Source organism: Mandrillus leucophaeus, unplaced genomic scaffold (genome assembly GCF_000951045.1).
Source record: "Mandrillus leucophaeus isolate KB7577 unplaced genomic scaffold, Mleu.le_1.0 Scaffold946, whole genome shotgun sequence".
Classification (NCBI taxonomy): domain Eukaryota; kingdom Metazoa; phylum Chordata; class Mammalia; order Primates; family Cercopithecidae; genus Mandrillus; species Mandrillus leucophaeus.
In genome coordinates this window covers 296,932-318,215 of record NW_012110319.1, presented here as the reverse complement: position 1 = coordinate 318,215, position 21,284 = coordinate 296,932, and the positions used below count along the sequence as shown (strand labels likewise).

Below are 21,284 nucleotides of genomic sequence, written 5' to 3'. Positions count from 1 at the left end.
CCCTCCTCCCCTTCCTTCCTTCTCTTCCTTTCTCTCTCCCTCTCTCTTTGTCCTTTCTCATTCTCTCTCTTCCTCCTTTCTTTCCTTCTTGCTCTCCATGTATTTTTACCTTGCTTTCTTTTTATCGGCTTCTCTGTTTGTTTCCTGTTTTCAAATGATCAATATGTTCTTCTTGCAAATAAGAAAACAAAACATAATCCAATCCCATTTGACCAGTGTTATCTGAAATTCAAGTGAGGAGACAACACTGAGCACCTAGCCTGGCGCTTTTGGTGGCTGTAAGCAGTCAGCGGTGACTCCAGTGGGGGTGGTGTGGTTTAGTGCCTAGGGAGATGAGGCTGCCATGACTTTCTGACCTTGTTCCCCTCGACCCTTCTCTGCCAGGTGGAAATGCTGGAGAGGAAGTATGGGGGCTCCTTCCTGAGCCGCAGAGCTGCCAGGACCATCCAGACAGCCTTCCGCCAGTACCGCATGAACAAGAACTTTGAGCGGCTACGCAGCTCAGCCTCAGAGAGCCGCATGTCCCGCCGCATCATCCTTTCCAACATGCGGATGCAGTTCTCCTTTGAGGAGTATGAGAAGGCACAGAACCCCGCGTACTTCGAGGGCAAGCCTGCCTCGCTGGACGAGGGTGCCATGGCTGGTGCCCGGAGCCACCGGCTTGAACGGGGGCTCCCATATGGGGGCTCCTGTGGTGGGGGCATCGATGGTGGTGGAAGCTCCGTCACCACATCTGGAGAGTTTTCTAATGACATCACAGAACTAGAGGACTCCTTCTCCAAACAGGTCAGGATCCCTGAAAAGGGCCTTTCTTCTCCATCCCCATGCTCTGGCTACTCCTGCTACTTTTTACCTAGATTGCAAACTGAAAGAAGTTGCGTGACAGGCGTTTAATAACAGCAAATAGCTACCATTTGAGTTGGGACTGTGAGAATAATGAGAAAGAACTGGCAAGATAGAAATTACTTTTTTTTTTTTTTTGAGACAGAGTTTCGCTCTTGACACCCAGACTGGAGTGCAATGGCACGATCCTGGCTCACTGTAACCTCCACCTCCTGGGTTCAAGTGATTCTCCTGCCTCACTCTCCGGAGTAGCTGGGATTGCAGGCATGTGCCACCACGCCCAGCTCATTTTGTATTTTAGTAGAGACAGGGTTTCACCATGTTGGCCAGGCTGGTCTCAAACTCGTGACCTCAGGTGATCCACCTGCCTCGACCTCCCAAAGTGCTGAGATTACAGGCGTGAGTCACTGCGCCCAGCCAGAAATTACATTGTTAAAACAAGCAAGTTACAAATATGGGTGTTCCATGCTGTTCCCTTCTTGTGGGAAAAAATATATATGGGGGTATAGAACAAATAAGAAAAAAGTTCTCACTACTTGGAACTTGATCTACTATAAAATAAAGCTTAACTCACAGGTAATGAGCTCCTACTGTGTGCCAGTGCTGTGTATGCCTCACACCAGACCTGTGAGACAGGGATTATTATTCCCATTTAATAGAGGAGGAGACTGAGGCTAAGGACCTGGAATTGGTCCTTGTCCTCAAGGATCCCAGTGCAGTAGGAAATGGCAGACATGTGTGCATTACTGTCTCCTGAAGTAGAGTGTGCTCTGAGACATGAGAAAGGCGATATAGTACAATGTATGGTACCTTAGGAACCCAGAGGAAGGGGAGGAAACTTTCTTCTGGGAGAACCACAGAAAACCCACTTTAGAAAACAGCATTGGAGATGGGCTTTGCCAGACAGAAAAGATTTAGCAAGTTAGAAATACTTGGAAGGGTGTTGCTTACATAGGCGTTGCATCAGCAAAAGCGTGGAGGGGTGGGATTGTAACGCAGTAAAGGTAGTGGGAGATCGTTCTAGGGTTGGGGTGTGTCAACATACTTGCCCAGATGTGAATCCCAGTTCTGCCATTTCCCAACTGTGTGGCCTTGGCAAACTGTTTAACCACACTGAAACATGATCAATAAAATGGAGAGAAAATAAAATGGAGAGAAAACCCTTTTAGAGCTATTTGGAAGACTCAGTGCAACTATACAGGTAATATATCTGAAAACGCCTAGTACATAGTAGCTGCTAAGTACATGTTAGTTTTCTTCCTAAAACCAAGAAGGTACTTGGTAGAGATTGTTGAATGAATGGATGAAGCCTTATAAGAGAAAAAGTCACTCTGCTCTAACCTCTATGATCTGGCCTTGCCATCAGCCTGGGCATGCCTCCTTGGACCTGGTGAAGAGGTGGAGGGAAGGACAGGAATATTGAAGGGAAGATCTATATCATTTATCTGTTCATTCATACCACAAAGATTTAATTGAACATCTCTTCTGTGTCAAGCAATGTGTTGAGCTGAGCTAGAAAGAGAAACCAGGCCTGGATCCACCCCTCAAGGGAGGAATGGGGAATAGGAGATCAGTCTGGGAACCAGGTCTGGTCCCAGCTCTGAGTGCTATTGAAGTCTGATGGGGAAGCATATCCGTTATCTGTTAGCTGTGTAACAAATTACCCCCAAATTTGGTAGCTTAAAACTGACCCAAGAGACTGAGCCTAAACCATAAACATTTATTATCTCATACAGCTTCTGGGGGCCAGGAAGCTGGGAATGGCATGGCTGAGTGGTTTTGGTTCAGGGCCTTTCATGAGGTTGCAGTCAAGCTGTAGGGAGAGCCTGCAATATCTGAAGACTAGACTGGGGCTGGCAGTCTGCTTTCAAGCTCACTCGCTTGGCTGTTGGCAGGAGGATTCAATGCCTCACCCTGTGGGCCTCTCTATAGGACTGTTCGTGATGGGCTTTCCCCAGGCTGGGGGGTCTGAGAGAAAGAGTACAAGTGACAAGCGACCAAGAGTGCTCAAGATGGAAGCTGCAGTCATTTAAATTTTTTTTTTAATTTTGTAAATTAAAAAAAATTTTTTTGCAGTCTTTTTTTTTTAAATTTAAATAATTTTTTTTTTGGCCGGGCATAGTAGCTCACACCTGTAATCTCAGCACTTCGGGAGGCCAAGGCAGGCGGATCACCTGAGGTCAGGAGTTTGAGACCAGCCTGTCCATCATGGCGAAACCCCGTCTCTACTAAAAATATAAAAATTAGCCAAACATGGTGGTGTGTGCCTGTAATCCCTGCTACTGGGGAGGCTGAGGGAGGAGAATCGCTTGAACCTGGGAGTTGGAGGTTGCAGTGAGCTGAGATCGTGCCACTGCACTCCACCCTGGGCAAGAGCGAGACTCTGTCTCAAAAAAACAAATAAAAATTTTAGAGACAGGATCTTGCTGTGTTGCCAGGCTGGAGTGCAGTGGCGTGATCATAACTCACTGCAGTCTCAAACTCCTGGGCTCAAGTGATCCTCCTGCCTCACTCTCCTGAGTAACTGGGACTACCGGTGTATACCACCACACCCAGCTAATGTTTTTATTTTTTGTAGAGGTAGAGTCTCGCCATGTTGCCCAGGCTTTTCTTGAACTCCTGGGCTCAAGGGATCCTCCCATCTTGGCCTCCCAAAGTGCTGGGATTACAGGCATGAGCCACCATGCCCAGCCTCTGCAGTCTTTTAAAACCTAATTTCAGAAGTGACATACATTCACTTCTGCCATATGCTGTTTGTCACACAGACTAACTCTGGTACAATGTGGTACCCTAGGGTGTGAATACCAGGAGGCAGGGATCATGAGCGGTCAGTTTAGAGTCTGGATACCACAGGGAAAGAGCATTACCAGCTGTGGTCCAGACGCTCAAGGTCAAATGTTATGGATTTCCTAAGAGAATTCCCACAGAGGAAGCTGGGATTTTGGTTTACCCTGGGGGATGGCAGAGGCAAGAATGTGGCTTGAATCAGGGAGGAGGTAACATTTGGCTTGAGTCTAAATGGACACAAAGGAGGTATTGGGGTGTGAGCTGAGTGGGGGAACTCGTGGGCATTAGTCCCAGCTCCTGTGAGCTCACAATGGTTCCCTGGGAGTCATTTTATAGACCACAGAGAGTTTGTCAGGGCTGGGGAAGGGGAATCCACCCTCCTTGCTGACCTACCAGGAAGACTCCCCCTTTTCCCTTACCCCCCTCCCTCATTCCCACCTTCCACCATTCTTCCCTTTATCTTTCTTTCTTTTCTCTCCCTTTCCCTCCTCTCCTCCCCCGCCTGCACAGGTAAAGTCTCTGGCTGAATCCATCGACGAAGCCCTGAACTGCCACCCGTCAGGGCCCATGTCTGAGGAGCCAGGTTCAGCCCAGCTGGAGAAGCGGGAGTCAAAGGAACAGCAAGAGGACAGCTCGGCCACATCCTTCAGTGACCTTCCCCTCTACCTGGATGACACAGTTCCCCAACAATCCCCTGAGCGACTGCCCAGCACAGAACCCCCACCCCAGGGCCGGCCCGAGTTCTGGGCGCCAGCCCCTCTCCCGCCAGTTCCTCCACCAGTGCCATCAGGAACCCGGGAAGACGGTAGCCGTGAGGAAGGCACTCGCAGGGGTCCCGGGTGCTTGGAGTGCCGGGATTTCCGGCTGCGGGCCGCCCACCTTCCCCTGCTTACCATTGAGCCTCCTAGTGACAGCTCCGTGGACCTGAGTGACCGCTCAGATCGCGGCTCTGTCCACCGCCAGCTGGTGTATGAGGCTGATGGCTGCAGCCCCCATGGGACCCTGAAGCACAAGGGGCCACCAGGCAGGGCCCCGATCCCACACCGCCACTACCCAGCCCCTGAGGGCCCAGCCCCAGCCCCACCAGGGCCCCTGCCACCAGCCCCCAACAGTGGCACTGGGCCCAGTGGTGTGGCTGGGGGTCGGAGGTTGGGGAAGTGCGAGGCAGCAGGCGAGAACTCTGATGGTGGAGATAATGAGAGCCTCGAGAGCTCCAGCAATTCCAATGAGACCATCAACTGCAGCTCCGGCTCCTCTTCTCGGGACAGTCTAAGGGAGCCTCCGGCCACCGGCCTGTGCAAGCAGACTTACCAGCGGGAGACAAGGCACAGCTGGGACTCGCCAGCTTTCAACAATGATGTGGTCCAGAGGCGGCACTACCGAATCGGCCTCAACCTTTTCAACAAGTGCGTGCTGCCCGTTCTAGCCTGCTCGCCCTTTCCTACCCTGCCACGAGTACTTGGGTTCCTGGGACAGAACTCCACGCAGTGATCCCGGTTCTGCCATCCTTTCATTTTGTGGAACGGTATTTCTCCCCAGACATTCAGGGAAGAGGATTGGCAACAGGGTGAAAGAGTAGAGAGTCCCTTAACACACCTGGGCAGTCCTAGTACTGCCTCTGGCTGACTGTGCGATCTTGGGTGAGATGACCCCACTAAATGGATTCTGAAACTTGTCCTCCCCACCTTCCCTTTTTAGAGGGGAGGTGATATGGTGTAGAAAGAGCCCTAGCCTGGGAAACAGGAGATCTGGCCCCCGAGTGGGCCTTTGGCCAGACTCGCTGCATAGCCCTGGGCAAGGTGCATTCCTCCCCTGGGCTTCTATTTTTCCACCTACCACTAGCAGAATGTGTATGTGAGACATGTTGGGGGCAGGGTGGTGTGCTAGACCCTTCGGTGACTGTGACTAAGCTCTTCCTAGGTGCCTGGTCTTCTGTCAGGTGTTTAGGAGTGAGGTGGGAGTGTGACATTTGATTAGAAAATAATTGGAAAACATGAGATGTAATTAGAAAACATTAAATGTAATATAAGCCATTACTTGAATGCCTTACATCTTTATAGCTTATTAAACACTGCCACCTATATTTCATTCTTACAATAACTCAGCAAGGCAGGCAGTAGTGTTCCTGTTTTGTAGATAAGGAACCAAGGCTTGGAGAAGTAAAAGGAATTGTCCAAAGTCATACAACTGGGAAGTGACGGATCTGAGACTCCTATGGCACCAGTCCCTTCTAAATTTTAACCTTGTGGGGTCCTAAGGTTCTGGGATTCTGAATATGGGATAACTGTGACCCAGATTTTGGCCCAGCTCCCTGGAAATCTAGGGAGCACCTTGTCTATAGAAACACTCAGAGGAAGTTGGTGAGACCTGCCTGTGTGGGATGTGGGATATGGAACAAAGTAACCTCTTCACTTCTTCCCTACTCTGTGGGTCTGTGACTCACAGGGAAGGTGCTCAACCTTGCTCCTTGGTTCTTGCTGGGAAGGTCAGAGCTCCTGGCGTAGAGCGGGCTCTCATTAGATACTGATTTTCTTTCTATTGTGGTGTAGCTCCAGTGAAGGGGGATGTTGGGTTCAAGATATCTTGGGATTTTGAAGCTCCTCGAAATGGGCAAGTGGCTTCTTCTCTCTAGGCCTCAGTTTTCTCATTTGCGCCATGATGGGATTGGATCAAATTATGTATTTGACTTCGTTGGTCCTCTGAGGCCGGACTTAGTTGGGCCCAAAATGAGTTCAACAAATGAGACAGAGAGCACAGTTCCAGGAGGACAGTCATCTCATCTACCTCCCCTCTTTCTGCAGGAAGCCAGAGAAGGGTATCCAGTATCTGATCGAGCGGGGCTTCCTGTCAGACACACCGGTGGGAGTGGCTCACTTCATCCTGGAGCGGAAAGGCCTCAGCCGGCAGATGATAGGGGAATTCCTAGGGAACCGGCAGAAGCAGTTCAACAGAGACGTGTTGGAGTGAGGACCCCAGGATGGGGCAGGCTGGGCCAGGGATTCCTGGAAAAGGACAGCAAGAGGGAGGAAGGGGGCAGCCTGTCCCTTTAGCTCAAATAAGCTTTTCAAAACAGGATGAATAGACCTTCCTGCCCCCGTACCCTTCTGCCCCAAAGGGGTCTGATCTTGTTTGGCTCTATTCCTAAAGTCTTCTATGTGGCCCTGGGCAAGACGTGCTCATCCTGTGGCCTGTTTTGGGCCTCAGTTTTCCCGTCTCTGAAATGAGTGGCTCGATGGAAAGGGCCTTTAGTGACCACTTGCCTTGCCTCAATTTTCTGAGATGGATTTGATTTCAAACATTCTGTCCTCATGTGTACTTGCTCGGGCCATGGGTCCTGAATTTGGGAGTGTATCAGTGGGGGTGTTGGTCCATTTGAGCAGGTCCAGGTGGGTCAGAGGTTTTCTGCAGAGGAATTGAAAGCACCACACCCCCTTCTTTGCTCCTTAGCTGTGTGGTGGATGAGATGGACTTCTCCTCAATGGATCTGGATGATGCACTCCGGAAGTTCCAGTCCCATATCCGGGTTCAGGGTGAGGCCCAGAAAGTGGAGCGACTCATCGAAGCCTTCAGGTGTGCCTGTCTCCCACTTGTGAAGCTGCCCCTCCCTCCTGTGGGCATCGACGTAGTATGTGTTTACAAGTCGCTTCTCTGAGCCTCATACTCTCTTCACCATAAAACAGAAATGATAAATCCTATCTTGCAAGGCAATTGTGAGGATCAGAGGTAGTGCATGTAAAGTATCTAGCTCAGCCTCTGGGACATGGGCATTCGATAAGTGACAACAACATCAGCAATAACAGCTAACATTCACGGAGCACTTATTAGGTATCAGGTGCTGAGCTGAGCACTTTACACGATTATTTCACCGAATAATCACAACCACCCCATAAAGTAGGCACTTCTATTATTATTCCCATTTTATAGAGGAGAAATCAGAAGTTTAGAGAGGTTAAGTAACTTGCCCAGGGTCATACAGTGAATAAGTGGTAGAACCAGGATTTGAACTTGTATGTGTCTAAGTCCATGATCCATCCATGCCCTTAACCATTTTACTCTACTATAAATGCTTTGGAGATCAGGTAGGCCGGGGTCTAAATCCTGGCTCTGCCACTTTAGGGTATTTAGAAGAGAAACAGGAGTTGCTGAGAACTTGTTTCCCACAATGGGGGAAGGATTTGCTTTGCAGTTAGAAATATCTGGGTTTTCATCCTGGCTTCACCATTTACCAGCTCTGTTACCTTGGGCAAGTTACCTTGTCACTTTGAGTCTCAGTCGCTTCATCTTTAAAATGGGACTGCCAATAGCTACCTTGCAGGATTATGATAGGATTACATGAAACAATGTATATAAATCCCCTGGAAGAGCTCTGTAAAAGGTAGCGATTGTAATTTTTACATGCTGGTCTAGGGGAAGCTCTGAAGAGGACAGACCCAGAGATCAAGAAAGTATTTCTTGCAGGAAAGGGTTGCTGGTATCAGACTGGGTGGGTGGTGGATAGGCAGAGATGGCTGCTTCCTGAGTCTGGCTTTGACCCCTCCTGCCCTGCAGCCAGCGGTACTGTGTCTGTAACCCAGCCCTTGTGCGCCAGTTCCGGAACCCAGACACCATCTTCATCCTTGCTTTTGCCATCATCCTCCTCAATACCGACATGTACAGTCCCAGCGTCAAGGCTGAACGAAAGATGAAACTAGATGACTTCATCAAGAACCTGAGAGGTGACTTCCTTATCAGCCTTTCCTGCCCTTCGCCTGGGAAGGGAAAGTGGGGGTTAAGGTGGGGAAGGATGCAGGAGATGCCATCTGTTCCTTGGAAATTAATTTGTGATGCTGTCACTTTCTGCCCTAGCTGGATGTTCCCAGGATATTCACTTATTAATTCACTCAAATCGTCATTTGCCCATTGTACTGAGCTTCTGCTGTGCACCAGGTTTCTAGGTCCTGGGGTTCAAGCAGTGAACATGATAGATTAAAGTCCTGACTCTTACAAGGCTTTATTCTGATTCATTCATTCAGTCATTCACTTCTCTTTTCCTCACTCCCTCTTTCCCTCTCTTATTTATGCCCATGAGGACTCATTTAATTATTTTGCGTATCTTTTCTTCTATTCATGCATTCATTTATCACTCGACCAAACAACCAGCCAGCCAGTCAACACTTAGCACTTAGTGTGTGCCAAGCCCCATGATGGGTGCCAAGGACAATGGAGAGGAATCTGCCATACTCCCTGTTCTGAGAGAGCTCCCCGTGTGTGGAAGAGGCTGACTTGTAGCACCCAGATAACTAACATAAGACAGAAAGTGAACAGTGACATCAGAGAGGCCAAAAGTGCAGTCAGAGCTCAAAGGAGGAAGAGCCCACCTCTAGCTAGCTTCCCGGAGGAGGCAGTATTTTTATTTTAAGGTGGGTCTTGAAGGCATGGAGAAGGTGACACAATAGAGATAGAGAAGGGCTTACCTACCAGTGAGAATACCAAAGACGCAGAGGCAGGAACATTTATTTTCTTTAGGGAACAACTGAGGGCTGGGTACGGTGGCTCACGCCTGTAATCCCAGCACTTTGTGAGGCTGAGGCAGGTGGATCACATGAGGCCAGGAGTTCCAGACCAGCCTGGCCAACATGAGGAAACCCCATCGCTACTAAAAATACAAAAATTAGCAGGCATGTTGGTGCATGCCTGTAATCCCAGCCACTCAGGAGGCTGAGGTAGGAGAATTACTTGAACCCGGGAGGCAGAGGTTGCAGTGAGCTAAGATTGCACCACTGCACTCCAGCCTGAGTGACAGAGCAAGACTCTGTCTTCAGAAGAAAAAAAGAAGAACAATTGAGATGAGGTCATTGATGAGTTGGGAAGGTCCCAATATATGAGGTTCCAATATATGGAACTAATATATGAGGGCCTTGAATGCCAGATGAAAGGTGTCACCTTGCTCTTTTTGTTTATTCTACTGATGTCGAGCCCTCCCTATCACCAAAAGGCAGCCTACTAAAAATGGTACAGATGTTAAGATTATTTAAGCAGAAAAGAAAGAGGGAAATAGAGTCAAAGAGAAAAAGCAAACTGAAAACAAGACAAATTGGCTGCCCACTGGGTTTGTGCAGCTGTGGCTGCTCTGGTAAGAAAGTCAGTGTGATATAGAATGTTCCTTTAGCACCTGTCCAAGGAGGAGATGTGGCATTTCCAAGGAAGAAAACATTTTCTCCTTTTTGTTTTCTGTTTTTTTGTTTTTTATTTTCAGAGACAGGGTCTCACTCTCTCACCCAGGCTGGAGTGCTGTGGTGCTAGCAGAGCTCACTACAGCCTTGAACTGGGCTCAAGCGATCCTCCCACCTCAGCCTCCTGAGTAGCTGGGAATATAGGCGCGGGCCACCATGCCCAACTAATTTTTAAATTTTTTGTAGGGACGGGGTCTTGCTATGTTGCCCAGGCTGGTCTCAAACTCCTTGCCTCAACTCGGCCTCCCAAAGTGCTGGGATTACAGGTGTGAGCCTCCACGTCCTGCCCAGAAAACATTTTCTCTAGTAGAGGATTTAGAGAGAAGAGTGAGTAGGTTTCACTCAGCAATCAGAAATGGAGAAGGATGGTGAAGATGGGAGGAGGGAGTTAGATCAGAGGCCATTTGGAGTTGTCTCCTATAATTTTGCCATCATTCATTCATCCATTCTTTTTCCCTCTGTCTCTCAATGTGTGTGTGTGTGTGTGTGTGTGTGTGTGTGTGTGTGTGTATCTTTTCCCCTCTAATTATTATTATTATTATTTTTTATTTTTTTGAGACAGAGGCTTGCTCTGTCGCCCAGGCTGGAGTGCAGTGGCCGGATCTCAGCTCACTGCAAGCTCCGCCTCCCGGGTTTACGCCATTCTCCTGCCTCAGCCTCCCGAGTAGCTGGGACCACAGGCACCCACCACCTCGCCCGGCTAGTTTTTTGTGTTTTTTAGTAGAGACGGGGTTTCACTGTGTTAGCCAGGATGGTCTCGATCTCCTGACCTCGTGATCTGCCCGTCTCGGCCTCCCAAAGTGCTGGGATTACAGGCTTGAGCCACCGTGCCCGGCCTCCCCTCTAATTATTAAATAAAGAAGCAAATAAATGAAGGTAATACATACTTGTTTCAGAAATGTTGGAAGATTCAGAAAATTAGAAAATTTCTTTTTATCACCCAAAATTTGCCCCCTAGAGGCAGTCATAGTTAATGTTTTGGTGCGTTCTAATCTTTTCCCCCATGCATATGTAACTTTTTATATAGTTCAGATCATACCATACATGCAATTTGTCTTACTCTTTTCACATAATTTGCTACTGTAATTTTCTCAAGCTATCGAAATGTTTTTGTAAATGTCAAGTTTTTAATAGCTGTGCACTATTTTATTAAATGGATATACTATCCTTTACTTAACTGTTCCTCTATTGTTAAAATTTAGGTTGTTTCAAACTGTCCCCATAAGTAACACTTGGTGAGTATTCTTTTTATTTTTTTTTTTTTTGAGACAGGGTCTTGCTCTGTTGCCCAGGCTGGAGTGCAGTGGTGCAATCATGGTTGACTGCAACCTCCTCCTCCCAGGCTCAAGCTAGTATCCCACTTCAGCCTCCCAAGTAGCTGGGACCACGGGTGTGTGCCACCACACCCAGCTAATTTTTGTATTTTTTGTAGAGATGGGATTTTGCCATGTTGCCCAGGTTGGCTCTCGAATTCCTGGGCTCGAGCGATCCACCTGCCTCAGCCTCCCAAAGTGCTGGGATTACACTACGCCTGTCCTAGAAATCTTTTTTTTCTTTTTTTTTTCTTTTTTTTTTTTTTAGACAGAGTCTCAATCTTGTTGCTCAGGCTGGAGTGCAGTGGCCCGATCTTGGCTCACTACAGCCTCTGCCTCCCGGGTTCAAGCAATTCTGCCTCAGCCTCCCGAATAACTGGGACTACAGGCACACGCTGCCACGCCTGGCTAATTTTTTGTATTTTTAGCAGAGATGAGGTTTCACCATGTTGGCCAGGATGGTCTTGATCTCCTGACCTCATGATCTGCCCGCCTCGGTCTCCCAAAGTGCTGGGATTACAGGTATGAGCCACCATGCCCGGCCTGCACTAGCATTCTTGCACATACATCTTGCACATATTTCTGAGTAGTTCCTTAAGGTAGATTCCTAGAAAAAGAATCACTGTGTACAAACATTTAGATTCTTGCCAAATTACCTTCCAAAAGAGTTATGTTACCATACATGCCCACTTCCCTGCACTCTTCCTAGCACTGGATTTCATTTAAAATTATTTTTGCTAATTAGAAAGGCAAACAATAGTGTCTGATTGTTTTAATTACAGTGTATTCTGAGTTGTTGAGAGAAAATTTCCCACCCTGGGGAAGACAGCAACTGGCTGTTGTGTTGAAGGACATCCTCCCTGCCCCAATCCTGGCTAAGGGGCTGAGGATACCCACTGACCCTCAGTCTTGACTGTCATGGCCCGTGCCTGGGTGTGGGAGTTGTGGAGCATCCCTACCACCCAGTGCCCATAATTATGTGACATATCCCTGTGTTACTCCCTCCCCTAGGGGTTGACAATGGTGAAGACATCCCCCGAGACCTCCTGGTGGGCATCTACCAGCGCATCCAGGGGCGTGAACTGCGGACCAACGATGACCATGTGTCCCAGGTGCAGGCTGTGGAGCGCATGATTGTTGGAAAGAAACCAGTAAGTGCCTTGGAAGGCTGCAGAGGGGCCAGGGTTCAGGTCTGCCTCTGCCACTAAGTACACCTCCTGAGTCACTGCACCTCCCTGAACCCCAGGTGCCCTTTACCTGCAATACGGAGTGGGTGATAATGCATTCCTCAGAAGGCTGTGATGCAGAGTGAATGCATCGAGCACATTCCAAGGCCCATAGTGGGTACTGAATAAATATTAACATCGTTTTCGCCTCTGGCTTTGCCTGTCCATCCTAAGTGAAGGGCCAAGCTAATGGTTATCAGAAAACCAAAGCAAGAACACACTTTAGGCCAGGTGCAATGGCTTGTGCCTGTAATCCCAGCACTTTGGGAGGCCGAGGTGGGCGGATCACCTCAGGTCAGGAGTTCCAGACCAGCCTGGCTATCATCGCAAAACCTGTCTCTACTAAAAATACAAAAATTAGCCAGGCGTCGTGGTGCATGCCTGGAGTTCCAGTTACTCAGGAGGCTGAGGCAGGAGAATCGCTTGATCCCAGGAGGTGGAGGTTGCAGTGAGCTGAGATCGTGCCAACGCACTCCAGCCTGGGTGACAGAGCAAGGCTCCATCTGAAAAATAGAAAAAAAAAAAAAAGAACAGGCTTTAGCCAACAAACATTTGTGGATACCTTTCCACTGAGCCCAGCATTTTACTGGGCACCAGAGTTGGTGCTGGGCATTCATATATATGAATCAGACGTGGTCTCTGTCCTTGGGGGCACTCACAGACCAGTTGGGGTGTGAGACAAAGACACATATAATACTTCTGCCTTATGGTCCAGTTTAGGAGAGGAGAAAGGAGAAAGAGGCCATTTTCAGCCTGGAGAAATCAGGGAAGGCTTCTTGGAAGAGATAATTTTGGGATTGAATTTTTTTTTTTTTTTTTTTTTTTTTGAGATGGAGTTTCACTCTGTCACTCAGGCAGGAGTGCACTGGCATGATCTTGGCTCATTGCAACCTCCACCACCTGGGTTCAAACGATTCTCCTGCCTCAGCCTACTGAGTATCTGGGATTGCAGGCGCCAACCATCATACCCAGCTAATTTTTGTGTTTTTAGTAGAGACGGGGTTTCATCATGTTGGCCAGGCTGGTCTCGAACCCCTGACCTCAGGTGATCCGCTCACCTCGGCCTCCCAAAGTTCTGGGATTACAGGCGTGAGCCATCATGCCTGGCTGGGATGGAAATTTGAAGGGGAGTTGAAATATGACCATGCAGAGCTGGACAAGAAAGATATTCCAGACAGAGAGACAAAGGCAAGGTAGAAGAAAAGTTTAGGCCTTAGTTGCTGATACCCCTTGTGTCAGAGTGATACACATGTATGAGAGGTAAACTTTTTGCGGTTGAAACTTAAGGTGCCAGGAGGCCTGAAGCTGTGGGCTGGCCTTGCTGACACCTGTTTCTCCATGCCTGTCTAGGTCCTGTCTCTCCCTCACCGTCGACTGGTTTGCTGCTGCCAGCTCTATGAGGTGCCAGATCCAAACCGCCCCCAGAGGCTAGGGTTGCATCAGCGAGAGGTCTTCCTCTTCAATGATCTCCTTGTGGTATGAGCACTGTGGGGGAGGAGATGGAAGGGGGATAGTGAGGTTGACACCTGAGTCTGGTGTGAGCCATGTTGATGTTGGTGTGTGGTGTGGTGTGTGGAGTGTCGCAGGCGAGGTGTTCTGCCATGCCATCCGCATGGTCTCAGGCAAGGCCCAGGCCTTCTCTGCCCCTCCTTTTCCTCACAGATTCCTTTGGAGATAGTAACAGACGCACAGGGACAGAATATATGAGGACCAAAGGGATGACAGACTTACAACCTGGGAAGTGGTAGGAAATATCCTTGTGCACCTCAGTAGCCCATAGGGTTGTGTGAAGAGGGGTGAACCTGTGACCCCCAGGTCAGGCTAGAAATCTTCAGTAATCAAGATGCTTGAAGTGGGCCGGGCACCATGGCTCACGCCTACAGTTCCAGAACTTTGGGAGGCCAAGGCAGTTTGAATCACTTGAGCCCAGGAGTTTTGAGACCAGCTTGGGCAACATGTCGAAACCCTGTCTCCACAAAAAATACGAAAATTAGCCAGGCATGGTGGTGTGTACCTGTTGTGTGTAGTCCCAGCTACTTGGGAGGCTGAGTCAGGAGGATCACTTGAGCCCGGGAGGCAGAGGTTGCAGTGTGCTGTGATTGTACCACTGCATTCCAACCTGGGCAACAGAGCCAGATCCTGTCTCAAAAAATTAAATAAATAAATAAATAAATACACAAATAATAAAAACAAAATTTGAAAAAGATGCTTGGGCCAGGCACGGTGGCTCATGCCTGTAATCCCAATGCTTTAGGATGCCGAGGCGGGTGGATCACCTGAGGTCAGGAGTTCGAGACCAGCCTGGCCAACATGGAGAAACCTCGTCTCTACTAAAAATATAAAAAATTAGCTAGGCATAGTGGTTCGTGCCTGTAGTCCCAGCCACTGGGGAGGCTGAGGCAGGAGAATCGCTTGAACCCAGGAGGCGGAGGTTGCAGTGAGCTGAGATCTCTCCATTGCACTCCAGCCTGGGCGACAAGTGAAACTCTGTCTAAAAAAAAGAAAAAAAAAAAAAAAAGATGCTTGAAGTGATTCTTAAAACTGAGCTCATTACAAATAGAGATGTTTGTCTTTTAGGGATGGGACTCTTAGGACTTTGCTGGTTGGAAGGGACTTTCAGGGTCCAGCTTCCTAGATGGCCCACTGGATGTATGACTGCAGGGACAGAAAGCCGCTTTCCTCTAAGGCAGCCAGTTGCCTTGTTAGGCAGCTCTGACTGATAGAATCTGTCTCCCTGTGGGTTTCTTCCAACCATCTGCACTTAACCTTTGGCATCACAAAGAACAAGTGTTGTCCTTCTGCTCCAAGACAACTATCCAGGGTTTTGAGGACAGTGATCCTGTTCCCACTGTGGTCTCTCCTTTAGAGCAGGGTTTCTCAGTCTCATCACTGTTGATATTTGAGGCTGGATAATTCTTTGCAGGGACTATCCTGTACACTGTAGGATGTTTAGCAGCACCCTGGTCTCTACCTATTAGGTGCTAGTAGCAACCCTTCGACCAAAAATGTCTCCAGATATTGCTCCATGTCCTCTGGGGGCAATATCACCCCCAGTTGAGGATTGCTGCTTTAGCTGAAGTATTTCCATGCTCCCTCTGAGCCTTAGTTTCCTCCTCTGTGAAATGGAGCTAACCCCTACCTCACAGGGTTGTTATGAGGATGAAATGAAATAAGAGGTTATATGTGGAATCTGCCTTACCCCAAGGAGTACCTGGCCCACACAGTCAATGTGTAGACATCCCTCAGGTACTGAAACTGGTGTGTGTCCAGCTGTATGCTAGGCACTGGGTATGCCAGGATGAATCAGAATTAGTCCCTGTTCTCAGGGAGCTCACAGCCCAAAGGACCTAAAAAAGTGCTTTGTGTCATTATGCCATCCTGAAATCAAAACATTTCCTTTTACGAGCCACTTGCAGACCGCCTGAGGTGTTTGCAACCTGTGTTAGTTGAGTCCAGAGTGCCCAAGTACTCGACAAAGACGTTGGGTTGTTGAGAGGAAGACTTGTTAACTCTCTACATGGGTTCAGCAGAGATTGCCATTAAGTGCAGGCTCTGGTGAGGCCCGGTGACAGAACCCGACAACCAGACTCCTGCCTTCCAGTCCAGCAGGGGGTGATCACACACTCAGAGGACTAGCATAGCGCCTGACAAGGGAAAGGTACTGAATCATCATTCCGGTGCTCAGAAAAGGGGTTTACAAATCTCTGTGGGATGTTGGAGCAGGCTTCCTGGAGGGAGCAGGATTCAGTTAGTTCCTGGAAATGTGGTAAATGTCTGTGGTGCGTGGTCATTACATCAGGAACTTGCGTTTTCTTCCATGTCTCCCATTCTGTCCCTCAAGCTGCCATTCTCCTCAGCTTGTGGGCATGTGTATTTGTGTGTGTATGTCTGTTAATGGGGTGGGAGGGGAGGGTGGTTACCAGAAATAGGTGCCACGTGGAAATTCCCCACCCAAAACGCTGCCTCTTGTCTTTTTCCCACCCCTGCCAAAGGTCACCAAAATTTTCCAGAAGAAGAAGATCTTGGTGACGTACAGTTTCCGTCAGTCTTTCCCCCTCGTGGAAATGCACATGCAGCTCTTCCAGAATTCATGTGAGTCCCTTCTTGGATCCCAGCTCCCAAGAGTCTATGTCATGGCCCCCATGCTCACCCGTCATCTCTACCAGCTCCAGTTTTTGGAGTCCCTTACAACCACGCTAAGGGTCTCCGAAGCACCTACTTGGTCCCAGGATGAGGGACAGGCCAGGGTGGAGTATGACTCGGGTCTAGCCCCTGGTTAGCTCATAGTCTTGCAGAGAACCACAGTGCATGTGTTCTCTGGTGGGCCAAAGAGATGGTGATCACGCTGTGCTCTGAAGGATGAACCAGGAGGAGCTTTGTTTCATGGTACTCTGGGCAGCAGTAGCAATGTGAGTTGAGGTAGAGGTGAGAAGGAAAGAGTTTCAAGACAGCAGTGCAGAATTGTATGCCTTTACATCCTGCAGTACAGGAAGTAAGGGGGCCACAGCTACCAGGAGTTTGAGGGCTTTGGGGCAAAGGGGAGCTGCTAAATATGCTCAAATGGAGAAGAGGCATGATCAGAGTTAGACAGTAGAAAAATTATTTCATGGGCTAGGTGTGGCGGCTCACACCTGTAATCCCAGCACTTTGGGAGGCCAAGGCAGGAGGATTGCTTGAGCCCAGGAATTCGAAACCAACCTGGGCAATATAGTAAGACCCCATCTCTACTGAAAATAAAAAAATTATCTGCACATATGGTGCGTGCCCATGGTCCCAGCTACTCAGGAGGCTTGAGGCAGAAGGATCACTTGAGCCCAGGAGTTCAAGGCCGCAGTGAGCCATAATGACACCAGTGCACTCCAGCCTGGGTGACAGAGAGATGTTATCTCAGGAAAAAAAGAACAGAAAAGAAAAATTATTTTAAGTATGAGCCACCTCCACCAATCCCAACAGAGGTGCCCAGTCTCCCCTTTCTCCACAGATTACCAGTTTGGGATCAAGTTGCTGTCTGCAGTACCTGGTGGGGAGCGAAAAGTCCTCATCATCTTCAATGCCCCCAGCCTCCAGGACCGGCTGCGCTTTACATCCGACCTGCGCGAATCCATTGCGGAGGTGCAGGAGATGGAGAAATACCGTGTGGAGTGTGAGTAGCCCAGCCACGTCTCCTCCCCCATCTCCTGAAACAGTGCCCTGCAGAAACCAAGAATCCTATCCTCTGAGAATCTCAGAGTTGAGGGTTAGCTTGTCCAACCTTCCCATGCTCATTTCAAGAATTCTTCAGCCTCTGCTTGAATACTTTCAGTGACAAGGGGCTCATTACCTCCCAGCCCCATTATTATCCCAAACTCTAATTATGAGCCAACTATTCCTTCTAGTGAAAGGTATCAGGGAGAAGAATCAGAGTATTAGAGGTAGGACTGTAGTTTTAGGTCCCAGGTATCCTATTCGTTATCTGGGTGAACTGGAGCTAATTGCCTAACCCGCCTAGCCCCAGTTTCTTCCTACACGAATTTGGGGTAATGAAGTCTCCTTCATGGAGTCAAGGAGATGAAATGAGACAAGGTAGCCGAAATGTCCCAACACATCTTAGGCATTCAAAAAATCTGTATTCCCTGTCCCACTCTCTCTCCTCCTCTGCCCACATATCAATTCCTGAGCTGAGTCCCAGTGGCCTATCCTCTCCAGGGGTCACACCAAGTCATTTTGATCATATATATATATATAATGGAAAATAGTGATTACATCTCATTCCTCCCGATGCCCTCCAAGTTTTCTCTTCTCCAGGCTAAGCAGTCACAGTTAAGTAACATGGTGTTAAGGAGAAAGAGGCAGGCAGACAGAAAAAGAGAGACGAGGCGGCGGACAGCTCCTTGGTGAGGCCTTCACAGCTCCAGGGCCACTCTACTCCTCAGCAAGGCAGGGATAGAAGTTTCAGTTCACCAGATCCTTTGAGACCCTGGGAAAATTCTGAGAGAGGGATTAGCAGCCCAAGACGAGGGGAGGCCAGTAGACACGTGTTTCTATGAGCTCTGTGGGGAGGTGGGGCTGTAAGGAGGCCGGAAGCACCCAAGCTCTGGAATCAGGCAGACCTGCTTCCAGAATGTTGGCTCCGCCATTTCCAGCTGTATGACCCTGGGCAAGCTCTAAGACTTCTCGGATTCTCAGTTTCCTCCTCTGCACAATGTGGATGCTAATACTGACCTCAGAACTGTTGTGAGGATTGAGAGAGATCAAGTATGTGTAGCACCCAGCATACTGCCTGGCACTTAATAGAGGATTTGATTCCTGTCAGTTTCCCGCTCCTGCCCTTCCAGGAGCCCCTCTGCTCTGGAGCAAGGTATCTGAGAACTGACTGAACTCTGGAAAGATTGCCCTTTGCCATAGGCTAGAAGGGCCTTCCCGTCCTTACTGTGAACCATCTGCCATGAAGCTCTTTTTTGAAGGGCAGGGGTGCTTTGAGAGACCTGACTGCAAGAGGGCATGGGAGGGGAGAAGTCATAAGAGTGAAAGGAAGGGAAATGGAACAGGGAGAGCAGGCACCAAGAGGGATGAAGGGAAGGCTGAGCAGGAAGGGAGGGTGCAAGACGGGAGCTGGGCACTAAGGGTACTTCGGTGATGGAGCTGCAGTTTTGGGGGAGACAAGGGCTGGTCGTCCAAGGGGCAAAACAGGAAGCCTGGGGACAGAGGGAGGGAGGAGGGAGGAGGAAGGAGGACGGAGGGCTAGGGTCAGTCAGATGGGCTCTCACTCCTGTTCCTGACCTTTGCTCCCTGTCTCCCCGACTGCCACCCAGCGGAGCTGGAGAAGCAGAAAGGTATGATGCGGCCTAACGCCTCACAGCCTGGAGGGGCCAAGGACTCAGTGAATGGGACGATGGCCCGCAGTAGCCTGGAGGACACTTACGGGGCAGGCGATGGGCTCAAACGGGGCGCACTCAGCAGTTCCCTGCGAGACCTCTCTGATGCAGGTAAGTCCTCTGGGCCCCTGCCCTGGCTGGGGAGACACGGGACCAGGTGTCCTCTTTGCCTCCTGTCACTGGCCACCAGCCTTCCCTCTACCTGCCACACACACACGCACCCTGCCTTCACCCAGAGTCCTGGGCGCTGCGCCACAGGGGGCCTGGGAGCCAGGTCAGAGCAGGGGGAGCCCAGCGTTTGGGCCAGGGAATGTGAAGTGGGGCCACAGTCTTGGTGCCTCTCTCTTGCTGCTCCACCTCTCCTCCTCTTCTCCCTCTTCTATCTCTCCTGTACCTCCACTCCTCCTTCTCCATCTTTTCCTCCTCTCTCTCCTCCTTCTCCACCTCTCCTCCTCCCCACCTCCCCCTCTTCAATGGGGGAAAGGGATAATGGGGTGTCTGTCCCCGGGAGGGGCCCAGGCCTGGTGCCCAGCTCTGGAGCCCAGCAGGGTAGGGAGGGGGGGTTGCTGCTCTGACGCTGGGCTCCTTGCTTGTGGGTGCAGGGAAGCGGGGGCGGCGTAACAGCGTGGGATCGCTGGACAGCACCATCGAAGTAAGTGCCAGCTCCTGCCCCACTCGTCCTCTGCATGAGCCCTGCCCCGGCCATGGAGACCCAGAGGAGGAGGGGACCTGTTGCTCCCCCCTTCCCTGCTGAGAACCGTGCGGCTGCCTCTCCCAGCCAACCACTCTCTCCATCTGTCCTCAACTCTGTCTGTCCTCATTCTGCCTGTCTCTCAGCCTGTCTTCCACTCTCCCGTGCCCCCTCTCAACCCCAGGGCCGACGGCGAGTAGGGATGCCCTTGGAGTTGGGCCACGAGAAGCTCTTACCTCCAAGTCCTGCTCTTTGACCCTGGGCGAGTCACTCTGCCTCTCTGGGCCTAACCTTTTCCCTGCCTGCAAAATGGGGATGAGGAGGAGGTACTGCTAATTTCTCCTCTCCCAGCTGAGGCTCAGATGAGATAGTGGATGTGACAGCCGAGCTTTGCAAGCTGGGGAGCTCCACATATGAGTACAGGACTGTGATTTGGTTTTTATTACAACTTGGGGTTCGCTATCTCCCCAGCTCCAGCCCTCAGGGACAGGGGTGGAATTTAGGGCTGGGGGTTTAGGGCATCTAGCCTGGCCTGACTTCCTCCCTCCCCCCTTCCAGGGGTCTGTTATTAGCAGTCCACGCCCTCACCAGAGGATGCCACCTCCGCCCCCACCCCCGCCGCCAGAGGAGTACAAGAGCCAGAGGCCCGTCTCCAACTCCTCATCCTTCCTGGGCTCCCTATTTGGAAGCAAACGGGGCAAGGGGCCCTTCCAGATGCCACCACCGCCAACAGGCCAGGCCTCTGCCTCCTCTTCATCTGCTTCTTCCACGCACCACCACCACCACCACCATCACCACGGCCATAGCCACGGTGGCCTGGGGGTGCTGCCTGATGGGCAGTCCAAGCTCCAGGCCCTGCATGCCCAGTATTGCCAAGGACCAGGCCCTGCCCCGCCACCCTACCTCCCACCCCAGCAGCCCTCTCTTCCCCCACCTCCCCAGCAGCCCCCACCCTTGCCCCAGCTAGGCTCCATTCCACCGCCTCCCGCCTCAGCCCCACCTGTGGGGCCACATCGCCACTTCCATGCCCATGGCCCAGTCCCAGGGCCCCAACACTATACCTTGGGCCGGCCAGGCAGGGCACCCAGACGGGGAGCTGGAGGACACCCTCAGTTTGCTCCACATGGCCGCCACCCCCTGCACCAGCCCACATCCCCACTGCCCCTGTACAGTCCTGCTCCCCAGCACCCTCCAGCCCACAAACAGGGCCCTAAGCACTTCATCTTCAGCCACCACCCACAGATGATGCCAGCAGCAGGCGCGGCTGGGGGCCCTGGATCCCGGCCACCAGGGGGCTCCTACTCCCACCCCCACCACCCCCAGTCACCATTGTCACCGCACTCACCCATCCCGCCCCA

At 50.5% G+C, this 21,284-nt stretch overlaps 1 protein-coding gene across 1 annotated transcript in view; it reads left to right on the top strand.

Annotated features, from left to right (window-relative positions):
* IQSEC2 (IQ motif and Sec7 domain 2) overlaps positions 1 to 21,166 on the top strand; it is a 49,973-nt gene extending 28,807 nt beyond the window's left edge. The window contains exons 4-14 of the mRNA XM_011970358.1: positions 385 to 786; positions 4,141 to 5,036; positions 6,432 to 6,593; positions 7,078 to 7,200; positions 8,179 to 8,345; positions 12,167 to 12,306; positions 13,732 to 13,857; positions 16,374 to 16,473; positions 17,363 to 17,524; positions 19,173 to 19,346; positions 20,485 to 21,166. Coding sequence (XP_011825748.1) covers positions 385 to 786; positions 4,141 to 5,036; positions 6,432 to 6,593; positions 7,078 to 7,200; positions 8,179 to 8,345; positions 12,167 to 12,306; positions 13,732 to 13,857; positions 16,374 to 16,473; positions 17,363 to 17,524; positions 19,173 to 19,346; positions 20,485 to 20,498 — 2,466 coding nt within the window. The 3' untranslated portion in view covers positions 20,499 to 21,166. The remainder of the gene's footprint in view (positions 1 to 384; positions 787 to 4,140; positions 5,037 to 6,431; positions 6,594 to 7,077; positions 7,201 to 8,178; positions 8,346 to 12,166; positions 12,307 to 13,731; positions 13,858 to 16,373; positions 16,474 to 17,362; positions 17,525 to 19,172; positions 19,347 to 20,484) is intronic.
* The last annotated feature ends 118 nt before the right edge of the window (positions 21,167 to 21,284 follow it).